The 11,340-nt window shown below is 35.7% G+C and overlaps 2 protein-coding genes across 2 annotated transcripts; both read left to right on the plus strand.

The window, feature by feature from the left end:
* The first annotated feature begins 1,068 nt into the window (after positions 1-1,068).
* On the plus strand, positions 1,069-3,522 carry LOC141608841 (receptor-like protein EIX2). Its single transcript, XM_074428189.1, has one exon. It carries the CDS (start codon positions 1,069-1,071, stop codon positions 3,520-3,522), a length of 2,454 nt encoding a protein of 817 aa, XP_074284290.1.
* Positions 3,523-5,594: 2,072 nt separating this feature from the next.
* LOC141608842 (uncharacterized) lies at positions 5,595-7,989 on the plus strand. Its single transcript, XM_074428190.1, has 2 exons — positions 5,595-6,072; positions 7,628-7,989. The coding sequence occupies exons 1-2, from the start codon at positions 5,595-5,597 to the stop codon at positions 7,987-7,989; spliced, it is 840 nt and encodes a 279-aa protein (XP_074284291.1).
* Positions 7,990-11,340: the final 3,351 nt, after the last annotated feature.

Raw genomic sequence — 11,340 nt, forward strand, 5'->3', positions numbered from 1 at the left:
AATGCGCACTATATTTGCATTTGTCAAAAAAAAAAATGATGCCTTATGGAGTAGATGTAAATATTTGTGTAAATAGTTTCATTTCTATTCATTAGCCATACACTTTAGGGGCTGGGCAAAAAATCCAATTATCCAAACTTATTCGATATCCGATCCGAATCCGATTCGTTTTTTTGGATATCCGATTCAAAAGTTAAGTTTGGTTTGGATATCTGATCCGAAATCTTTGGTTTTGGTTTGGATATGGATATTAGAATTAAAACATTTGGATATCCGATCTGATTCGAAACTATAGTTTTCTAGTATAATTTCGAGAAAATAAAATTTTATTTGATACACCAACTTAATTAATGTTTAAAATATTAGAGAAATATCTAGGTGGTACTTAAATTTTATAGCGAGAACATTGGAAAAAGAATACGAAGGAAAATCATTATGTAAAACTATGAACGTGTTTCAAACTTAATTTTAAAGTAAATTCAAAAGTATGGATATCCGATGGATATCCGCATCCGATCCGATTATTTTGGATACCCGAACATTGGATATCCGAGACAATTGGTTTGGATATTGGATATCTTACTTTAGGATTTCTAATATGGATATCCGATCCGAACTAGCACTTTGGATCAAATACCCGATCCGTACTCTGCCCTAATACACTTAACACTCGGCAAAAATATACGTTACGATTTTAGTATAAGATGTAATTCCAAATTGTTGACCAATATTTCAACTCTTCCATTTCTACGCTTTTCTTACAACAAGCTTTTGAACGCATTCCCTGCTTTAATAACAAAAGGTTCCGATAATTATGGGATGGACGCTGAATTTTATTTGCAGTTAAACGACAACATTGTTGAGCGGAGAAATCACAAATTTGAAAGTTGTAGACATTGGTGGAAAACAGTTTACTGTTTAAGGCATTAAAAATACTCAAGTTAAGAGGAAACCAAATTAGTGGCACTATATGCCTTGTCGATCTCCAACTCATGACATTAACATGTACATTATATATGTAAGGTATCTATTAACTTGTGTTTTCCACAAACTTATATAGCATTAACAATGGAAACTCAGTCAATAACTTGCCTACTAATTTCCACATTCATCTTTTTGAATACAAGATGGTGTAGTTGCAATGGAAACTCAGCAAATAACTCAATCTTAAGATGTAAACCTCATGAAAGAGCGGCGTTGCTCAACTTCATGCAAAATATCACCTATTTCGACAAAGATGTATCATCTTCGTGGGAAGGCGAGGAATGCTGCAATTGGAGAAGGGTGGTTTGTGATAACACAACCGGTCATATTCTCAAGCTCCATCTTAATGGAGACGACTATAATAACTTACTTAGAATGGAAACGCTTGAATCCATGGTGTATTTGCTTGAGCTGACACAACTGGAGAGCTTAGACCTAAGCAACAATTATTTCAATTATAGCTCAATTCCGATATTCATGGGTTCGATGAAGCAACTCAGGTATCTCAATCTCTCATTTGCTTCTCTCGGTGGGTTAGTTCCTTATAAATTAGGTAACCTCACTAACCTAGAATTCCTTGATCTTAATAGTAACATGTTATCGGGTGAGATTCCGGCGTCTTTAGGGAATCTATTAAATTTGAAAAAACTAGATCTTTCTTATAATAAGTTGAGTGGCAAAATACCAACATCAATAAGTAAACTATCAAAAATGAATGAGCTTGATCTTTCTTATAATAAGTTGAGTGGTAAAATACCAACATCAATAGGTAAACTGTTCAAGTTGCAAAGTTTAGATATTAGCTACAATCCATTCGAAGGTACAGTTTTGTCTGAACCCCACTTTGCGAACCTCTCAAGCTTGACATATTTAGACATGTATGATACGATGCTAACACTCAACCTGTCTTCTGATTGGGTGCCTGCTTTCCAACTTCTAGAATTCTATGCTGATAACTGCAAAATCAATGGACAATTTCCTCCATGGCTTCAAACTCAAAAAAATCTATATGATCTCATTTTGTCTAATGCAAATATCTCGGGGCTCATGCCTAGATGGTTTCATACAATGCAACAACTTGACTCTGTGGTTCTTTCTAACAACAATCTTAGCGGGTCTCCTATTTTTCCCATTAATTTCTCCATAATCAGTCTCTCTAATAACTATCTGTCAGGGGATTTTTTTTTGCTAAATAGCAGTAAAAGAGAAGTATATCAAAATGCTACCTTTATAGATCTTTCAAATAATTCCATCTATGGGTCACTTCGAGAAGGTTTAGATCATAGAGTGCCTAATTTGAAAATCCTCTTCCTTTCAAGTAATCAAATTAGTGGTCCAATCCCCAATTCTTTGTGCGAACTTAAGTCGTTGATTGGTTTAGATATTCATAATAATAGCTTATCTGGAGTAATTCCAAATTGTTGGGCTAATATTTCAACTCTTTACTTTCTACGTCTCTCGCACAATAAGCTAAAAGGACATATTCCCTGCTTTAATAATAAAGATTCGAACCAGCTCGAGACATTGGGCAATAAATTTTATTTGCATTTGAATGACAATAAGTTGAGCGGAGAGATCCCTTCGTGCTTGACTGACCTCACAAATCTCACAGTTTTAGACATTGGTGGAAATCACCTCTCGGGCAAAATGCTAAGTTGGTTTAGTGCCGAAAAATTAAGGGAAGTTAAAATACTTAGGCTCCGAGATAACAATTTTAGTGGCACTATTCCTAAGCAGATTTGTTCATTGGCTAAGCTTCAGCTCATGGATTTTGGACATAACCAATTTACGGGATCCATTCCTGGTTGTTTAAGTAACCTTACAGCCATGACTATTCCCATAACATCACATTATTTTGATACGCATTTCGATACAACTGGTGTTAGTGAGGTGATCCAAGGTATAGAGAGAGCATATACGAGTAATCTACAATACTTGGTGGATATAGACCTTTCCTACAATAACTTGTCGGGTAGCATTCCTGATGATATGACAAAGCTCTCTGCCTTGATAAGTCTCAACATGTCGTATAATCAGTTATCTGGAACGATACCTGAGAATATTGGGGGTTTGAAGTCATTGTTCGCACTAGACTTATCAAACAATAAACTCGGGGGTAGTATCCCAACAAGCATGGGTGAACTATACAGCTTGAGCCACCTTAACTTGTCCTACAACAATTTATCAGGTCAAATCCCGACTGGCAATCAGTTACAAACGTTGTCTGATCAAGCCTCAATATATGCCGGAAATCCTTATCTTTGTGGCGATTTTCTGCCTAAAAAGTGTAAAAGCAAAGTAGACGAGCAAGATAAGGGTAGGAGCAATAAAGACAAAGGTTTTAATAATAAGGAGAAGTTCGAGAAAATGGGGTTCGGCCTGGTAGTGATGTCAGGATTTGCTACTGGTTTCTGGGGTGTTGTTGGGGGTTTGGTGGTGAATAGGAGGTGGAGGCATGCAGTTTTCCGACGTGTCGAAGATGGTTATAACTGGTTGTATGTGAGGGTGGCCAAACCTAGGAGGATCAAGAGGAAATGAGATGGTTAATTTGTTAATGTAGTGATGTTTCCAAGTAATTGACTTGCACAATATAATAGGGGCATTTGCCATGTACTATTTTTCTAGAAGCTGAGTGAGTTTGATAAGTTAAATAATCTTGATAAATGAATGTCGATATTGGTGTTATTGTTTATGGAGTTCGTCAAGCAAGTTAATCGGGCACATAAAAATTGTTGAACGAACCAGAAGTAATTCTTGTGTAATCCTTATAGAACGAACAACTGGAATTGACATAACTTGATTTAACAGCAACTGTAAAGGTTATCTCAGAAATAAAAATGCAATCGAAAATAATTTCCTTATAAATTTTTCTTTTCCCTGATGTGAACTGATGTTGGGCAACGCAATCAAACCTGTACCCGGACCCAACTGACCGAAATCCGTACACGAAATTAGTAACAAAATGCAATCAACTATCTACGAAGGAGTACAATTGAAAATCAGCTTGAAATTTTACAAGATTAGTTTGATTGATTTAGGAGTTAGGTTTTATCAAATCAAGGCCGGTTGCACAAGTAGTCGTCTACACTCTGTATATGTTATTCAGTTTAATCAAATTTACGTGTCGACGAAGGAACCTTAAACATATAAGGCATCAATCATTGCATAATTTAAGTCAAGTCATTATCATTGCTAATCGTTGCTATCAAATTCACGTCGATATTGTTGTTGTTGTTGTTGTTCAATAATTGTACGGCCGTGACTGTTAATTGAAGTTATAATCATTCAATCGAACAAATGACAAATTTAGAATAATGCTTCTCACTGGGACCTCTTTTTCTGCTTGTTTTCGACCCCCATGACTTTTCACCAAATATTATCATTTCGAGTCGGAAAAGAACAATAATACGAAGTGATATAAATAGATGTGAAATGATAATTATTTGAGGCGAATGACGTAAGTTTATATACACTATATATAACTAAAATACACTAAATACTCCGATCCGTAATTATTAGCGTCATACTTCATAACAATGGAGAATAATATTGTAATCACTTGCCTACTGTTTTGTACATTCCATACTTTTCAACTCACACAATGATGTAAGTTGCAATCATTCAATAGATGATACTGACAGTAACGTGTAGGCTATTTATTCCTTGTCCATCAGTTGTATCGCAAATTCTTCCATGTGACGAGTACTATTCCGTCACAAACACTGTTCACATTTGTGACGGGCCAAATGTCACCATTTTATGAGAAAATGTGACCATTTTTTTGTAGGTAACGTTTTATGAACAATACTTGAGTGATTACATTTTATCAAAAGTGATCACATTTGCCCGTCGTAAATTGTTACCGTCATAAGGGAGAATTGCTGCAGTTGTATAAACTAAACAACAAATACAATGGGGAATTTGGTAAAAACTTGCCTACTGATTTACACATTATCTTTTTCAATACTACTAGATACTAGTTTAAATGCTCGTACGTTGCAACGGGGTAATTAAATTATTTATAATGCAAAAAAAAAACATAAGGGTTTAATGTTTACATTCTAGGTCTAATAATTTGTTTACGTGGGTTAACTCTTACTTATAATCATATAATCACCCCCACTTTATACTAATCTTTCGATGTGAACAATTCTACTATTATAAGTAATATATTCACCAAACTTGGATTATTTTTCTGATGTGGGACAATTCTACCATTTATACGTAGTGTATCATCAAACTTGCATTGTTTTTCAATGTGGGACAAATAACATACTTAGAATTACACCATCTTTTTTGCACTTAGTTTGACATTCAACCAGATCCCGAATACCGAATACGGTTAGTAGTTACTCATTATATCTAATAGTTATATTTAAATTAATAATATGATCAAGTACTCTCCATTAATATTTGTCGTTTTTCTTCATTTTTTTTATCATAGTTGAGATACGGAAATTTCCTGTGGTATCCCTTAATTTTGTCAGATTTTCCATTTTGTCCCTACTTTTAAGAATCTGCCTATAGTATCCTTGAGGTTCCACTTTTTTGCCCATGGTACCCCCTAATATAAAGGTTGTTAAATGGACGTTAAGTTTGATGGCGTGACAATGGGGAATATAGTAAAAACTTGCCTACTGATTTACACATTCATCTTTTTCAATACTACTAGATGTTGTAGCTGTAAGGCGAGTAACTCGGCCAATCACTTAATAACCGTGAAATGTAAGCCTTCTGAAAGAGCGGCCCTGCTTAACTTCAAGCACAACCTCACCTATTTTGACAAAGAGGTTTCATCCTCGTGGGAAAGTGAGGAATGTTGTGAATGGAGACGAGTGAGTTGTGATAACACAACCGGCCATATTCTCAAGCTCGACCTTAATGGAGTCGACAATAATCACTTGCTAAAAATGGAGAAGCTCGAGTCCTTGGCTTACTTGCTTGAGTTGAAACAGCTAGAGCGCTTGGACCTCAGCTACAATAACTTCAGTTATAGTTCAATTCCGTCATTGATGGGTTTGATGAAGCAACTCAGGCATCTCAATTTCTCGTCTTCTTCTCTTAGTGGGTTAGTTCCTTGTCAATTAGGTAACCTCACTAACCTGCTAGTCCTTGATCTTTCTTTTAACAAGTTATTTGGCATATTTAGGGAATCTATCAAATTTGAAAGAACTAAATGTTTCCCAAAACAATTTGAGCTCTATAGCATCCTCTCTTAGGTGGCCATTAAACTTGGAGTTCTTAATACTTAATAATAATCAGTTGCAATTTCTAGATATTAGCTACAATCCATTGGAAGGTATAGTTTTGTCTGAACCACACTTCGCTAACCTCTCAAGATTGACGTATTTATACATGGATCATGCAATGCTAACAATCAACTTGTCTTCTAATTGGGTGCCTCCATTTCAACTTCGACCATTCGTTGCCAATCACTGCAAAATCAACGGAGGGCTTCCACCATGGCTTCAAACTCAAAAGAACCTATCATATCTCGATTTGTCTAATGCAAACATCTCCGGGGTCATGCCCAACTGGTTTCACACAATGCAACAACTTGTCTGGTTGGAACTCTATAACAACAAGCTTAGCGGGTCTCCTATTTTTCCCATTAACTTCAGTTGCTTTAAACTCTCTAATAACTCGCTCTCTTGGGAGTTTTTGTCAAATTACAGTAAAACTGAAGTCTATCATCAAGCGAAAGATTTAGATCTCTCACATAATTTCATTTATGGGCCGTTTCTAGAAGGTTTAAGTCATACGATGCCTAACTTGGAAACACTCTACCTTACCAATAATCAAATTAGTGGTTGAATCCCCAATTCTTTGCGCCAACTTACATCATTGTGTGAGTTAGATATTCAATATAATAGCTTGTCAGGGGTAATTCCAAAATGTTGGACCAATATTTCAACTCTTTCATGTGTACGTCTCTCGTACAACAAGCTCGAAGGACATATTCCATGTTTTAATAATAAAAACATAAATGGGTTTGATCCTCATTTTTATTTGCATTTGAATGACAACATGTTGAGCGGAGAAGTCCCTTCATGCTTAAGCAATCTCACATATTTGAGTGTTCTAGACATTGGTGGTAATCAGTTGTCAGGCGAAATATTCAACTTGTTTAGTGTCGACAAATTGAAGAAACTATAAATACTTAGGCTTAGAGGAAACCAGTTTAGTGGCTCTATTCCTAGGCAGATTTGTTTTTTGCCTCGACTTCAAATCATGGACTTTGGACATAACCATTTTACGGGTTACATCCCTGGCTGTTTAAGTAACATTAAAGGCATGACTTCACCTATTCCACTGTTGGATTTCTCCCGTGGTGTCGTTAGCGAGGTAATGCAAGGAATAGAGCGTTCATATACGAGCTCTCTGCCATATTTGGTGGATATAGACCTCTCCTGTAATAACTTGGTGGGTAACATTCCTCATGACATGACAAAGATCTCCGGCTTGATGGGTCTTAACTTGTCGTATAATCAGTTATCTGGAACGATACCTGAGAATATTGGGAGCTTGAAATCATTGATCTCACTGGACTTATCAAAGAATAAACTCAGGGCAAGTATCTCTACAAGCATAGGTGAAATATACACGTTGAGTCACCTTAACCTGTCCTACAACAATTTCTCAGGCCAAATCCCGACTGGAAATCAGCTACAAGCCCTCTCTGACCAAGCCTCAGTTTATGCCGGAAATCCTTATCTTTGTGCAGAATTTCTGTCTAAGAAGTACAGAAGCAAAGTTAACAAACAAGATAAGGGTACAAGCAATGAAGGCAAAGGCCGTAATAAAGAGATACTCGAGAAAATGGGGTCGGACTTGGTTGTGATGTCGGGATTTGCTACTGGTTTTTGGGGTGTTGTTGGGTGCTTGGTGTTGAATAGGAGGTGGAGGCATGCATTTTTCCGTCGTCTTGAAGATGGTTATAACTGGTTGTATGTGAGAGTTGCTCTGAGGCTGCGAGCAGCCAAGTCTAAGATTAACAAGAGATAAGATGGTTCGTTTGTGTTAATGTAATGATGTATCAAACTAAGCGTATAATTATTGTCAATGGTCTATATCTTTGTATAGTTGTACCGTTTTCTACTTCGTTTCTCGCTGTACTCAGTACGCCTTTTTCCAAGATTGAATTGCATTTATTGATTATGTTTACTGTTTTACGTTACTAGGTTAGTCCATCGATCATCTGTAACTGAAGGTGAAAGAGCTACCAAGTTTGTTACGCTATAGCGAGCCTTGGCTTAACGCATGATTTAGTGCCTTACTACCTCACGCCATTGTGTAATTGATTACCTCGCTGAGCCTGGCATTGTGTATCAGCTCTGTCATTATTTGTAATTTACATATAAACCCGTTGACATATTCATCCATAATGCTACGACCAAAAATATAATATAATGAAACAAAACTGTTGTCGAATTTATGACATTTAAAACGGTTTAATAAGCATAAATCTTTGTCATATTTAATATTTTATAACGGTTTTGTTTCACTAAAACCATGGGTTCAATATTATAGACAACGGTTTTTGAACCGTTTTTAATATTGTATTACGGTTATTTTAACCCGTTATTTACATTTTATAACGGTTCCGCCTTTTTAACAACCGTGGTAACATATTAACAACGGTCGATGTAATGACGGTTCCGTGTTTTGTATTACAACGGTATATTACCTTATCTAACTGTTGTTGCTCCTATTATTTGGCGTATTGTTGGTGTTGAATATGAGGTGGAGGCATACATTTTTTGAGCGAGTCGAATATGGTTATAACTGGTTGCATGGGCGAGGCCACTAAGGGCTTCGGTGTCGCAGCCGCTACACCAAAGGCGAAAAATTCGGTTAGAATTTTGTGATTTGCTACACCAAAATTTACTACTTTCACACTAATTATCTATACACTTTACCTTGAGTATATCTTTTGCTACACCGAAATCAAAATTCTGAACTCGTCACGGACTGGTTTTATGTAATAGTTGTCCTGAAGGTGAGGATGGCCAAAGCTAAGATTAACGGTAGATGAAATGATTCATGTGCTAATGCAGTTGTGCATACCACCCCAATAAGCTTATCTTTCATGTGTTGTCGCTTTTCTAGTCTTGTTATTGTAGTGATTATTGGCTTAATTTAAGTGTAATATAATGCTGAACTACGGCTTATTAAGTATTCTAAAAGAAGTGTAAGTGTATTATTGGTATATTATCGTAAGGCTAAGTTTATCCCAGTATGACGGAAGGTGAGGGAAGGTTTAAGCATGAGTTTTAAGCTCATATTTGAACAACTTGTCCATATTCTGTAGCAAAATCTTAGAGTGTTAAGTCTTAATGAGTGGTTTTTTTTACTGTTATTAAGACACATATTTAGTCTGTGGATAATCTTAGTCTAACAAATTAATTTGAAATTTCTAAGTTCAATGTTCACCAACAAGGCCACTACTACGGCCAATCCTTCGCCGACCAACTAAACTAAGCCAACCCTTCGCCGTCAAACTGCCCCTCTGTGAGTCTGTGACCACCTTAACACTACATACCCCTCTGTTATCACTGTAACAAACACCATAATCCACGACCCTCCGTCACCACCATTACTACCGTCGCCGGACCACCATCGAACGACTGCGCGACACCATATGCTAAACCACCAACGACAAACCCACCATACACTAATTAGCAATTTATTAATTTAAACATGAAACCCTAATTAAAAAGGAATAAAAGTAATATGGGATTAACAAATTAAATACATGCTCTTCATTTAAGTAATCGTTCATAATTGAAGAATTTTGAGGTTGGAGAAGGTTAAGATTTTAACAATAGACACAATACAAGGTGAGAGAATTAAGTTGATGTGTTTTTTAGTAAAGGGTAGAAAATAAAAAGTTTGGTGTAAAAAATACTAGATTTTGTGCCCGTACGTTGTACGGGTTATAATATTGATTCGTCACTAATTGTATCTTCGCAATTGAGAAGCTATGTTTACTTTCTTAACATTAGTTTTCTTGTGAGAATGTGAGTATATACTAATACATTGAAATATTTTTTTTAAGAATATGAGTATATACAAAAAAATTAACATTTTTTTTTATGATTTGCATATATAAAAGTTATAATCGCCATGCACGAGTAACTAAATAGTATTCTGTTTGTAAGTGAGCTTGTACAAATGTAGTTTTTTTTTGCATCTGGAAAATTTAAGTTTTTCTTCGTAGAATAACTAATTAATGAGTTAAATAAATGCCTTGACTAATTCAATATTAATACTTATATATTATACGGAGTATGTTATATGTTATATTTGAAGAATAATTAGAAATTATTATTATTTTAAATTACAAAAATAATTGAAAAATCAAGTTTATATATTTTATTAAATTAATATAATTTTTGTAAATTCTTCACTATAAGTATGGTAAGTAATATTAATTATAATATTATTGTTATTGAATATGATTGCTTTTGACAAATAAAATATACCATACCAATCTATATTTTGACATGTATTCTGATTCTACCTCGACCCGTGACCCGTATAAGCCCACCCATATTTAGTCTGACCCGTATTCGAGTTTAACATGTATGAACCGCCTCACCAGTTGACCCATCCAGCCCGTTTGAGTGGTCTAGCAAACCTTCCATCAAAGTCGTGTGGTAATTATCTAAATTTTGTAGTCTGACCCGTATTCGAGTTTAACATGTATGGCATCTATGATAGCTTCCGGACGCCATATCTACCCGAACGCGTAACAAAATAGACAAACTATCAAACTGACTTCCTAACTCAATAATTTCCTTCACAAATGGCCCGCATGTTTTAACGGACTTGTGCTTGACTTCAGCAAGTTAACCAGCTTGCCAATTTCAAACTTAAAGCGGTAGCCTTGGCCTCCGCAAGGTGGAGTCCAAGCAAAATCCAAGTCCACGCATCATCTCAATAAACTCAAGTCAACAACACCCTTAGTCTTCTCCTATTATTTCTCCTCTGTTATTAGAGTTTGTGTTTACTTGAATCAATTGTATATTCCTTGTTTATAGGTTAGTTTCCTTGTTATTAGCTTCTGTTGACTTAACTCTAGGCTTCCAGTTATCTAGCTTTAGTATATATATATATATATATATATATGTAATATATATGTATCTTATGTAAACTTCCTAATCATCAATACAATCATCAAATCATTCAACTTTTTACACTCATCCACATAGATACTCATTTCGTTCCACACCCGCTGCGCTGCGCATATGGGCATTGATCCAGAGCATGGAGGTTAGTTTCAATCACTCTATTACACTTGCCACACGTCGGATTAATTCCAGTAACTCGTGTATGAAAGTTTCCACCATTTGG

Source organism: Silene latifolia, chromosome 10, assembly GCF_048544455.1.
Source record: "Silene latifolia isolate original U9 population chromosome 10, ASM4854445v1, whole genome shotgun sequence".
Lineage (NCBI taxonomy): Eukaryota > Viridiplantae > Streptophyta > Magnoliopsida > Caryophyllales > Caryophyllaceae > Silene > Silene latifolia.

Excerpts from the sequence above, each read along its gene's own strand:
- LOC141608841 (XM_074428189.1), top strand. The coding sequence starts at position 1,069 with ATGGAAACTCAGTCAATAACTTGCCTACTAATTTCCACATTCATCTTT.
- LOC141608842 (XM_074428190.1), top strand. The coding sequence starts at position 5,595 with ATGGGGAATATAGTAAAAACTTGCCTACTGATTTACACATTCATCTTT. Across the intron at positions 6,073-7,627 it reads GTTAGTTCCTTGTCAATTAG|GCCAAATCCCGACTGGAAAT; the intron begins GTAACCTCACTA and ends ACAATTTCTCAG.